Source organism: Natrix helvetica (genome assembly GCF_964273705.1).
Source record: "Natrix helvetica genome assembly, chromosome: 7".
Lineage (NCBI taxonomy): Eukaryota > Metazoa > Chordata > Lepidosauria > Squamata > Natricidae > Natrix > Natrix helvetica.
The window spans coordinates 639,431-651,859 of record NC_138558.1 but is presented as its reverse complement, the minus strand read 5'-3'; the positions used below and the strand labels follow the sequence as shown (position 1 = coordinate 651,859).

Here is a 12,429-nt window from a genome sequence, read left to right as displayed (position 1 = left end):
ACTTCTACACCCAGAATTCCCCAGCCAGCACAGCCGTGCTTGGACACCCCTGCTCCACAGTATCGACCGAGGCCAAGGCAAAGGAGCACTGGTTTTCCCACAATGAAACTGGAGCCATAACTCACCAACTCTGGCCATTGGTCAGCACTGGCTAGCCCGAGGTGGCAATGCAAAGGGGCCAAGCGGAGGGACTTTGGACCGACCACATCAGCAACACGGACAGGGAAAACTGCACATTCAGTTGGAGAAGTGAACCACAGGGGAGAATCTTTTAAATAAGGGGTCCCTGGTGCTCCCTGAGCTGCTGGTTTTCTTCCAGACATTTCATTACCCAACTAGACAACATCATCAGTGCTGGAAGGGAGTAGATTTGGTGGGGAGGACTAGGAGTAGGGGGGAAGGAGAGGAGAGGAAGAGGAGGAAGAGGGAGGGGAGGAAGAGGAAGAAGAAGAAGAAGAGGAGGAGGAGGAGGAGGAGGAGGAGGAGGAGGAGGAGGAGGAGGAGGAGGAGGAGGAAGGAGAAAGACAGTGGGATCCTTGGTACTCTCTGAGCCAATTGTTTTCTTGCAGACATTTAATTACCCAACTAGATAACATCATCAGTGCTACGGGTAGAAGGGAGAGGGGTTTGCTCTTAGTTTCTTTCTAACATTCCTCCTAATTAGGCCACCTTGGACAAGGATCAGCATCAATGGGATGTGTGCAGAGGAGGAGAGGTTGTTTTGGGGCCTTTTCCCTAAAACGGGTGTCCAACCAGAGCAAACCCCCTCCTCCCTTCTAGTACCCTGATGATATTCCCTAGTTTGGGTCATGAAGTATCTGTAAGAAAACCACCAGTCTCTGAAAGCGCCAAGGGCCCCACAGTTGAATCCTGAGCCACAAAGGTTCCTTTTTATTGGAATCGCTTAGCTCTCGACAGCGTCTTGAGGAGTCAAAGCAAAAAAAGGCTTTGGAGCGACTCGTAGGAGTGATGAAGGGTTAGGAAAGTTGCGCTCATAGCCACGGGCGCCCTTGCCACATAGGGGGGAAGCCCAGGGAGTTTAGAAGGGAAAAGGAGGGAAGTTCGGAACCCTAGGGAGGGAAAGGGGAGGGGGGTCTCTAGAAAGAGGAAGGGGCTGAAGAAATGTTGCCTTTGTCTTTTGCAGGAACCTCTCACCAAACACGACTCAAAGCAAAACTACAAATTCAAGGGCATCGTGGCAGAAACGGAATCACAGAATTGGAAGGGGCCTCGGAGGTCTTCTAGTCCAACCCATTCCAGCTGCCCACCTTCTTCTTAGACACCTGTTGAAAGCCTTAAAAGCCCAAAAGCTCCAGTTCGAGCCCGGGAGAAGCACAGGGTGCCCCATTCGGCTGAGCAATCCCATCCGTGCATTTCAGACCCTTTGGGGTTTTGTTGCTAAATTGCATTCCAGTTTCCTTTCTCCCAACAAATAAGGCAGAAACAACTACCAGTTGAGGGCTGACATGTTGGGTCCCAGAGGAAAACTCGTGGCCAGACAGTGAGATGGGCAGCATACCCGTGAAAGGGATAAATGTTATTTCACCAAGACACGACGAAGGGCGTCCAAGTAGGGCGTGAAATGGCCTGTTCCCCACCCACCCACCACCCACGCTCCCTCCCTCCCTGCCCCACTCTCCTCCTGTGCAGCAAAGGCCGCCCAACCCTCCACCAGCCCTCGACTGGTGCCAAGAGCAGGAAGGGGGTCCCCGTGGAGGCTTTCTGCAGGGAAAAAAGTCCCATCCAGAAGAGGAGAAACTTTCTCTCTCCTCCTCCTCCTCCTGGCCAAATTCTTCTGGAGGGCCTGCACAGTATCACTCTCCCTTTTTCCCCCCGTCCAGATCAAGCAAGATTCCCATTTCTTTCCCTGACATAGATGAGACCGCTAAAAAGGAAAGGCCCTTGAAAACTCTTGGCCCAACGCAGCTGGGGATAAACAAGGCGAGGAGGGGAGCAGAGCCTGCCCAGCACAGCCATCAAGCCAACCGAGTGGTAGCAATTCAACAGGCCCCTGCAACCGCAGGCGGCCGACTGAGAGAGCGGCTGAGGGAGAGGTGAGCCACTGGGGCCTCTGGGATGGGCAGCCTCACTTGCAGGCGATAAGACCCCCTGCCCAGACCAACCCCAAATAGCAGAGCAGCAGAGTCAACCACGGAGGAAGGCCACGGAGCAGCTTTCATGTGGCCGCCTTTTGGCTCAGGACAGCCCAGGACAAGAGACCTGGAGGGCCAGAGCCCCCCAGGCCAGATGCCATGGGCCTCGGAAGACGGGTAGACATTAGGAAGAGCTCAAAAGCATAAATTACAATACCTAAGGACAGAATTGGGACCCTCTTCCCCGGAGCGTCATTCCAAGGCCCGGAAAGGCTCCCCTAGGAAGCAGGAGGCACTTCCTGAGCAGCAAAGAAAGCAGGGAAGAGAGGAGGGGAGAAGGGACTCTTTTCAACCCCGTGAGGCTGAGCGGTGGGAAGGGGGCAGCAGGGGGGGGGGGGCTGACATTTCAGTGGTTCTTCCATTCTGGAAGGACATGCAGATTTCTTTTCGCTGCTCCCAGCAAAGGTTCGTGTCTACTTTCCGGTCACTGTCCTCAGCTGGGAGACTCTGTTCAAAGGCCCTGCATGAACCGCCATGAGCAGCAGAAAGGATGCTGGCCTCCCTGCTCTTCCCTTCCTCGCCCATCGAGGAAAAGCCTGGAGGAAGAGCCGAGGAGCCAGGCCTGCAGTCCAAAGAGGGAAAAGGTCAGCTGGGCTCATCAACTCAGAGGGGGGCCTTTCAGGTCAGCCTCAGGTGACGGGTGGAAGAGAGTAGGGGGCCCCGGGAGAAGGGCCCTTTTTTCTCTCATCTCCTTCTTTGCCTTACTGCTTCTGGCGCCTTTTCTGTACGTTACGTAACTGTTTTTACCCAGAACGAGAATCGGGCAACGAGTAGATGATGAAAAAATAATTAACCAAGTTGGCTGTTCTGCACAATATACGGAGCCCCGGAGTCTCCTGCGCTTCCGGGTGTCGGAGGCTCCAAGGGCCTCCTCCTAGCCCCAGAGGGGGAGCCCTGAGGCCATCCAGTCCAGCCTTCCGCATCCCACCGTGGCCGGCCAGGGGCACTGGAGCAAGGTCCCAGACACCCTAGGACAGGCAGGACAGGCCCTCTGGCTGAGCTCCTCAGAGGACTCCCAGGGCCTGCTGCAGGGGGAAAGGCCTGGGACGAGAGGGGCAATCCAGCCCGGTGCCAGGGCCGAGGGCTGAGAGCGGAGCTCCCGGGGGACCCTCCCCCCACCTGGCTGCTCACCTGCTTCATTGCCGTCTCCCCGATCTTGTCCGAGTGCTTGTGGATGCTCTCCAGGAAGTCCTTGAGGTCAGATATGGAGACGTCCTTGATTTCCTCGCGCAATTTCGGGATGTTCTCCACCATGATCTTGCAGAAGCGGTAACGGCTGACTTGGGGCAGGCACATGCGCTCCAGGTGCTCCAAGGTCTTCAGGGCAGGATAATGCCTGGAAGGGAGGAAGCAGGTCAGGGGCCACGCTTCACCCACGGCCCCTCAGGGGACCCCGAGAGACAACACCCACACACACCCACACACCCACGGAGCTGTTTTCTCCCCCTGGATGAAATCACTCTGCGAGGCGGGAGGGGGGATTGAACCACTTCTCTCTCTCCACTGGTAAGACCACCACAAACCACCTCCGGGTAGTCCTTGACTTACGACCACAATGGAGCCCAACTGTTCTGGTGTTAAGTGAGCTTTGTCCTATTTTACGACCTTTCTTGCCACCGCGGTCGTTAAGTTAGTAACACAGTTGTAAAATGCATCTGGTTTCCCCATGGACTTTTCAGAAGGTCTCAAAAGGGGACCACGTCACCTTCACTGCGACCGTCACAAAGAGGAACCTGTTGCCAAGCATCTGAATTCTGACCGTGGGATCCCCACGGGGATGCTGCAACGGCCGTAAGTGTGAAAAACGGTTGTAAGTCACTTTTTTCCAGTGCCATTGTAGCTTCAAATGGTCACCAAATGAACGGTTGTAAGTCAAGGACTACCTGTGTAAAGGAGCGTTCCCCCTCCCCCTCCCCCCGCCCCTCCCCCTCCCCCTCCTCCTCCTCCTGCCTATGAATCTAGCCAGTCACACCAAAAGGAAGACGAGGCGGGGAGAAAGGAGGAAATATTACAGGGAAAGAGAGAAAGTGCAAGATTTCTCCGATGGATCACGAAAGTAAAAATGAGTGCAAAGATACAGAGCAAAAAAAGCTGCAACCTAGGAAGAATCACCAAAAGGAGAAGAACGGAGGGACGCCTGGAGAAGGGCGGCTGAGTCAATTGAGAGAGGGGGAGGGAGGGAGGGAGGGAGGGAGGGAGGGGCAGAGGGCACCCCCTGAAACAAAGGCCAGCGGCAGCTGTGAGGCCCAGGGAGCCCCCAAATGCCCTGGACTGAGACTTCTATGCCGCTTCTTCACGGGGCTCTACAGCCCTTTCAAAGGCGTTTCACACAGTCAGCCTCTTTCCATCTGGGTCCTCATTGAGACAACCTTGAGCCAGTCAGGATCGAACTGCAGGAAGTGGGCAGAGTGAGCCCTGCATTGTAGCCCCTGCGCCACCATGGCTCCACGGTTAACCGAGCCCGGCCTCCAGGACCTTCCTTGGAGCCCCGGCTGAGACCCAGAGCCGCCCAGGAACGCCTACCTTCTGGACTTCATCTGCTCCCTTAGCTTGCTCTCCATCTCCAGAACTAGCAGAAGGAAGAAGGGAAACAGGTCAGGAGGAGCCGGGCGTCACCAGGCGCCCCCGTCCTCCTCTGCAGGGCTCTCACCGGGAAGGCACTGGCTGAGCTTATCCACTGTGGCAGAGATGTTCCACTGCTGCAGCCGGCACTGCCTCAGCTCCTCCATGGCGCCCACCAGCTGCAAGAGAGAGCAGGGGGGCTTCATCGCCACCAGCAGCCTCCCTGTCAACAGCTGCTTGGCTTGGACGTGGTCGCTGCAGACGGACGGACGGACACGGACACCCCCCTCCACCTTCCCTGGGTAGAGCAGGGTGAACACCGGGGTTGCCAACCCTGGACAGATGAATGGATTGCCCCCCTCGGCTCCCCTTCCCCAGGTCTGCAGAGGGGCTGGCTGGCGGGCCGAAGGGGCAAGGAACCGGGTGGGCCAGGGCTTGGCTGCTAAGGCCCTGGGGGTCACTTGGGTGGCTGGAGGGAAAACATCCAAGGGGCCGGAGGGAGCGAGCTGAGGACAGACTGGGTGGGTCTGACCCATACACTCCCTGGAGCATTTCAGGCCCCCTCCAGCCCTCCGATGCTGAGCTCCACACCCACCGTTCTCCTCTGTTCACACAGCTTACTTACTGACGGCCACCCATTCAGCGACTGCTCGAAACTAAGAGACTTAATGGCCCATGGCCAAAATTGCTGTCGTGGCAGTGCCTCCTCCGTCACGTGGTCAAGCTTCAGAGCCCCCCGCGCTTAGGACAACTCCTCTCTCCTCCCCTCAGCCTGCCCTCTGGAGCCCTCAGCAGTGGCAGGGCTGGGGGCCCGGGGCCCTTGGCAGTACTCCAGGCCTTCAGGTAGCCCTGATGCCACTCTTGCCACTGAGAAATACCGCCTCAAGCCCCCACTAGTGACCCCGCTGCCCTGGGTGCCCGAGTCCCCCCGTGATCCTGGTCCTTCCACCTGCAAGGCACGGCTGGCTGCTCCGGGCCGTCTTCCCAACCCCCTTTTGCACCAGCCTCCGAGGGCCTCGTTCTCACCAAGCTTCGGAAGCCCCCCGAGGCCTCCCCAAGCGCTGTGAGGCAGACACCACGGAGAGCTTCCCAAAGCAGCGCAAGGACGGCACATGCCACGTGGGGAAGGAATGGCACCAGCAGCCTCCGGAGCAGGCCTGCCTGGCAAGCTGCAGGAGGAAGAGGGGGGGGGTGGCAGCTGGGGTGGCCGGACCGAGGCTTCCTACTGGGACAGAAACACCGGCCGCGGCTGCGGTCGTAATGGGCTGACCACCGCCTGCAAATAAAATTGCCGCAAGGGCTTCAAAGGGACGAGACGAGGCTCCCTTACTTGCTTGCTTTCCAGCTGCAGCTTCCGATTCGTATCGGTGACTTGATTCTGTAAAAGAAAGAAGCCAGGGCGTTTTGAAGGGTTGCTTTTAGCCCATAAAGCAAGACACACACACACACACACACACACACACACACACAGAGTTGCTGGGCGCACCAATTGGATGGAAGGATGATATAGATCTGAGCTGGGCAGCTCTGGCCCCTTTTGGACTTGTGGACTTCAACTCCCAGAATTCCTGACCCCTTCAAGGGCTGCTGGGCCGTCTTCTCAGCCCCCCCAGCGCTAAAGCAGAGGGCGGCCTTCAGAAACGGTCCCCTCCCCCCCTGGGGTCTTGGCTGCTGCATCCCCCTCCCCCGGCCCTCCCCCAGGTACCTAATTCAGGCTCCTCCGGCCTCCAGGGGGCTCCGTGCCCTTTGCCCTCCCGTACCTTGAGCTTCTGGGCCTCCGCCCGGACCTTCAGGAACTCGGTGATGGAGTCCACAAAGCCCTGGTAATGGAAGTTGCACATCTTCTCGATCTCCCGGTCGTGGTTGCGGATGCGGGCGTCCAGCTTCTCCATGAAGCGCCCATGTTCTGCCCCATCATAGACGGACCTGGAGAAAGTGGGAAGCGTCAGGTGGGGGAGACCCTGAGTTCCCCTCTTCTCTGAGAAAGGCCCAGAGCCACAAAGGAAGCGGGGGACGCCCACTCCCAGGGTTCCCCAGCCAGCCAGGCTCCTTCAGAGGCCACAGACCTTCCTGCAATTGGGGAGGGGGGGTGAGGGGGGGGAGAGGGAAACGTCCAAGCAGGAGGCTCGACTTCCAGGCAGCTGAGGAGCCGGAGGGCTCTCTGAACCCCAGGGGAGATTCAACTGGCAGCTCCCACTCAGCCAAGGGGAGCGACTCAGTTTCCCCTTGACCCCTGAGCCCACAGAGGCTGGGAGGGGAGCCCAGGAGGAGCCAGGAATCGGGGCTAGTCTAAGGCATTCCTGCAGGGCAGGGGGCACGGCAAGGGTTCCAGCCACCTGCTGCCCCTCCCTCTTCCCTCTCTCCGGGAGCATCCGTCGCCCAAGATGCAGGGGACCCAGTACAGGCAGGCCTCGATTTACGACCACAATTCGGCCCAAAATTGACTTTCACCCCATTTTACGCCCTTCCTTGCCACAGTGGCTGTGAATCCCTGCAGTTGATAATTTAGCAACATGGTCATTAAGTGAGTCGGCTTCCCCGTTGCAGCCACATTGGCTTTGCTTGTCATTGGGGTCACCAAAGGGGATCACGTGACCTCAGGACATAGGTACGAATCAGTGGCCGAGCGTCGGAATTTCGACCGTGTGATCACTGAGGATGGTCCCTAAGTGTGAAGAACAGTCGTAAGTCACTCTTTTCAGTGCCGCTGCAACTTAGAATGGCCGCTAAATGAACTGTTCTTAAGTTGAGGATCACCTGCGTTGTCTCCCTGCAAAGGATCTGGGCCAGAGAGAGTTTAAGCCAACTTTATTTCTGCCCAATGCTAAATCCAGGCAGCTCCGAGGGCCAATCCCACCAGGAGCTCCCCACAAAGTGCCCTTGGTCAGAAGGCGGCTGGAAGGAAAGCTCCTTTGGGCACCCGGGGGCCACGCTAAGGAACATCAGGGGGAGGCCTTGCATTCCGGGAGGCGAATCCCACTCCCCAGCTGGGTCCCAGTTAAAGAAAGCTGCAACTGGGCTCTCCGGCCGGGATGGGGATGGGCTTTCATCCCGAGGAAGGTCCCACAAGCCCCTGGGCCCCTCGTGCCCCCAGACCCAATTGTGAAACCAATGAAAGAGCCGGCCTGCGTTTTTACAGACTGTGTCTGGAAAGCCCCCCCCCGCCCCTCCCCCCCCCCATTTCTCTCTGCCAAAGACTTTCTGGATTATTTTAAAGCCAGTATTATGAAGTTCCTCCTCTTTAATAGGGAACAAAACAGAATTATGCAAAATAAAACCATCTGCAATGACCCACAAGTGTACCCAGCGGGGTTTTGTAGCCAAGCTGCCTTGTTTAGCACTTATAAACAGCGGCCCCCTCCCCCGCCCTGCCAGAGAGGGCCAGAGAATCGCAGGCTGCCCAGGGAAGGGCAGCCCCCCCCCCAAAAGGCTGCTCCATCCATTTTAGGTCAGCAGAAAGAAATCTGGGGGCATTTCAGCCACAAGAAAATCTTGGAGGGATCCCGGAGTAACCTGGGAGGCAAAGGGGGGGGCTGGGCCATTCCTCACCCCCCACCCCAATTCCCTCTGTGAGCTGCTCTTCCCAGGAGATTCCCTCCCTCCGGTGCCTTCACTAAATATCCAGCTTCCCACATGCCCCCCCCCCCGGACCCTTCTTCCTTCCCCCCCCACCCCTCCCCTGCCTCTGCCGAGGCCCTTGCCCCTTCCTCCTCCGCAGCCCAAACCACCCAGAACAGCCACACTCTGGGCTGCCCCGTAGAAGGTAGTCCTTGAGTTACAACCACAATTGAGGCCAACATTTATGTTGCTAAATGAGAAATTCGTTAAGTGAGTTTTGCCCCATTTTACAACCTCTCAATCACTGCAATTGTTAAGTTGGAACATGGTTGTTAAGTGAATCTGGCTTCCCCATTAACTTTGCTCATCGGAAGGTCGCAAAACAGGCTCACGTGACCCTGGGACTCTGAGACCGTCGTAACTATGAGTCAGTTGCTAAGCGTCTGAATTTTGATCATGTAACCGTGGGAATGCTGCAACGGTCATAAGTGTGAAACATGGTCATAAGTCACTTTTTTCAGAGCCGCTATAACTTTGAACGGTCACTAAATGAGTGTCGTGAGTGGAGGACTGCCTTGTGTGGGTGTTTGCGGAGCCCTTGTGCGGCAGGCCTCAACCGGCACAGAACCATTGGGGCCTTTGCACACCCCTCCTTCCCCCCCAGAGCAAAACCCATGCGGAGACCCAGAGGGCACGCTTGTTGTAGGGCAACGCATCACTCGTCTCCCCCTAGAGCTGTGCAAGATCCGCTTCCAAAGACTCCTCCCTCCAGCACCTCTTCCCAGGTCTTGCCGGCTGTCAATCACCTCCCTGAGAAAGGAAGGTGGGCATTTCCACCTCAGACCTGCCAATCAAGAAATCACACACACACACCCTGCCCCCCCATAAGGATGCAGAAGCCTCTGGTTCAGCCCCACTGACCGCCTCCTCCAGTCTCCAGGCAGGGCCCCAGAGGCCGACCCAGCTTCTCTCTCTTCTTCATTCATGCCCCCCCCGCCCCCCAGACAGGGGTCCCAAAGGCAAACTCCTCCTGGGGATCCGCCCCCAGTTCCAGGGGTGCTTGGGGGGGGGAAGGCCCCAGAGAGATTCCGCCCTCTGGCGGTGGGAGGGAGGGGTGGGGTGCAGAGCGGAGTGGGGTCCCCTGCAGGAGTTCCAAGGAAGGGAGCGGCCATCAGGACTCTGGGAGGCCTTTCTGGGCACCGGAAGGCCTCCTGCTCTGGCTTTGGTCAAGAAGCGGCCCTGAGGGGCCTTCTTTTCTCCCTGGGGCCTTTCCTTTCCACTAAGTGCCAAGGCAACAAAGGCTTCCTCCTGAGGGAAGTTAAAAGCAAAGCCCTGGTTCCCACACAAGGGCACGTTTTCTGCAAACATGCTCTGGAAAAGGCCAGGAAAAGTCTGGATCCGTAAACCCAGCACCTTCCCTGCTGTCCCCAGGAGCCTCCGGAGCTCCTGCGCTGGGCAGCCTGGCCAGGCGCAAGCCAAAGGGGATCAAAGGCGGCTCCCAGACTACAATCCTGGCCCCTTGGGTGACCTGAAGTTCTCTTGCACTCCGTCCCTCTGCTCTGGGGCTCTCTGAGCTTGGTAGTTTTCTTGCAGACGTTTTGTGACCCAACTAGGTAACATCATCAGCGCTAGAAGGGAGTGGGGTTTGGGGGAAGAGGAGATGGTGGAGGAAGGAGGAGGAGAGAAAAAAGCAGGAACAGGATTGTGGGGTCCTTGGTGCTCTCTAAGGAGCTTGGTTTTGTGACCCAACTAGGTAACATCATCAGCGCTAGAAGGGGGCGGGGTCTGCTTTCTGTTTATATTTGTGCGCCAATTGCGCCCCCTATTGGACCGGGATGCCTTGCGCACAGTCACTCATGCGCTGGTGACGTCTCGCTTGGACTACTGTAACGCTCTCTACATGGGGCTTCCCTTGAAATGCACCCGGAGGCTACAGTTGGTCCAGAACGCGGCCGCGCGGGTAATTATGGGGAGTACTAGGTACTCCCATGTGACACCTTTTCTGCGCGAGCTGCACTGGCTTCCTGTGGTCTACCGGGTGCGTTTCAAGGTCTTGATAACGAGCTTTAAAGCGCTCCATGGCTCAGGACCTAGCTACTTGCGGGATCGTATCCTGCCCCATACATCCCTGCGACCAATTCGCTCGCACAGAGAGGGCCTCCTCCAGGTGCCGTCCACCAGACAATGTCGGGGGGCGGCGTCTAGGAGTAGAGCCTTCTCTGTTGCGGGCCCAGCCCTGTGGAATGACCTCCCTCCGGATATTAGGACCACCTCTGACCTCCGCGCCTTCCGGATAAAGCTCAAGACCCACCTATTCCAAGTAGCTGGCCTGGCTCAACCATAGTTCGTTCACACTGCTCCTGACGGGTTTTTTAATTTTGTGATTTTTGGAATTTTAGGGGATTTTAAATTGTGTTTTAACTGTCTTTATTCATCTTCCTACCTCCTCCTTGTACATGTATTCGTTTATTTTGTGTGTGTATTGTCCATATTGTTTTTATGTGTTTTATTGTACGCCGCCCCGAGTCCTTCGGGAGAGGGTGCGGCTAAGAAATAAATTTTATTATTATTATTATTATTATTATTATTATTATTATTATTATTATTATTATTATTATATATTTCTAGCGCTGATGATGTTACCTAGTTGGGACATGAAAACTCTGCAAGAAAACCACCAAGCTCCTTAGAGAGCCCCCTCATTTCGTCCCTGAGCAGCCAATATTCTCATGCTTTGGACATAAACGGCACTGGCCATCCTTGCAGCGGGAGTCAAGGCACTTCAGAGCACTTCTCTGCCCACTTTCCCTCTGTCCCCAAAACGATTCCCGAGTCCTGCAGACTACCGGCCGGGTCCTGGCCCTGCTGTCCATTGCTGGAAAAGAAGGAAGGAAATACACACCTTCCATCTGCCCAGAGCAGCCCGGGACGGTCCAGACGACCCGCTTGAGGACTCAGAGGTCGCGGAGGGTGTTTTGCTTAACCCTGGCTATCTGCTGACCTCGGGACTGGTCATCCGGCACCTTTCCCTTTTTTTCCCCATGGGAAGAGAAACTTCCAATTTCAGAACTTGCAGTGATGCTTCAAAATGTGTGAGCCCTTCGGAGCGTTGGATACTTCTGCACAAATATGAACTCAAATGGGATTCATTCTCCAGAGGAGCTAAAACGGGATAGAGTCCCTTTGAACAAATGAGTCAAAAAACTATGATTTTCTGAGGAAAATGACAAAGGACAGCCAGCACCCCCCGTCCCTCTGAAACAGGAAGCCGAGGGCTCAAGAGCTCCCCAAGAATCACAAACACCTCCCAAAATTCAGGGGCCAGAGTAGAGTTTCCACAAAATGCTGCTAGAGGTTCCTCAGAGGTCCCCGAGAACAGAGCAGCCTTTCTCAAGGCCATCCCCTTGCTTTCGTCGTTGTCCTTGGAGGGAGCGTCTCTCTGTCTCACACACACACACACACACACACACACACAGAGCCCCCCCCCCCCCTGACAGCAGGGAATGCAGGTGGATGGAAAGGAAGAGCCAGAATTCCCCTGAAGCCAGAGGAGAGCTCTTGGCAGGGACCGAGGACTTGGCTCACCTAGAAGCCAGGAAGAAAAATGAGGGGCCTGGGCTACAGCTCTGGCCAGCCCCAAAGGCTGCAACGGGGGACCCGGAGGGAAAGCCAGGGCCAAGTGCCCCCCCCCCCGCCACTCCCTGCTGGAAGAAGGATGGAGGGAGACAAGGATGGCCACCAGGAGCTCATGTGGAGCGCTGGGCGTGGGGAGAAGTCTCTGGGAAGGACAGAAGGGATGCATCAGCAATCCCTCCGCTCCCAGCGGCCTTTCAAGCTGGAAGGACAGTTGATTGGTACCGTGTGTGTCGTGGTGGCGGATGGGAAGAAGCCGGCACAGATGGCCATAAAGGCAACTCTGGAGGAGGAGGAGGAAGGGGGGGGCTGACCCATCCTTAGGATACCTTCAAAGCAGATCACCTGTGGCCCCCTCAGTGGGAGAAACCCCTCAACTGACTCCCCACAGACAGACTGCGGAAAGGGTGGGGCTGGACAGGGCCTCCGAGATGGGGAAAGGATGGGGCCTTAATGAGAGCCAGACTCACTGCAGTCCCCTTCACACTTTTCTGCTTTTCGTTTTTTTAAATCCACTGTTTTC

The 12,429-nt window shown here is 56.6% G+C and overlaps 1 protein-coding gene across 4 annotated transcripts in view; it reads right to left on the bottom strand.

Moving 5' to 3' along the window:
- LOC309395343 (exocyst complex component 6B-like) overlaps positions 1–12,429 on the bottom strand; it is a 56,429-nt gene that overhangs the window by 22,397 nt on the left and 21,603 nt on the right. For all 4 annotated transcript variants that reach the window (XM_081959496.1, XM_081959497.1, XM_081959495.1 and 1 more), the window contains exons 2-6: positions 6,476–6,641; positions 6,046–6,093; positions 4,804–4,894; positions 4,677–4,722; positions 3,285–3,489 (exon numbers count right to left, since the gene is read on the bottom strand). In XM_081959496.1, the coding sequence (XP_081815622.1) occupies positions 3,285–3,489; positions 4,677–4,722; positions 4,804–4,894; positions 6,046–6,093; positions 6,476–6,641 (556 nt within the window). The remainder of the gene's footprint in view (positions 1–3,284; positions 3,490–4,676; positions 4,723–4,803; positions 4,895–6,045; positions 6,094–6,475; positions 6,642–12,429) is intronic.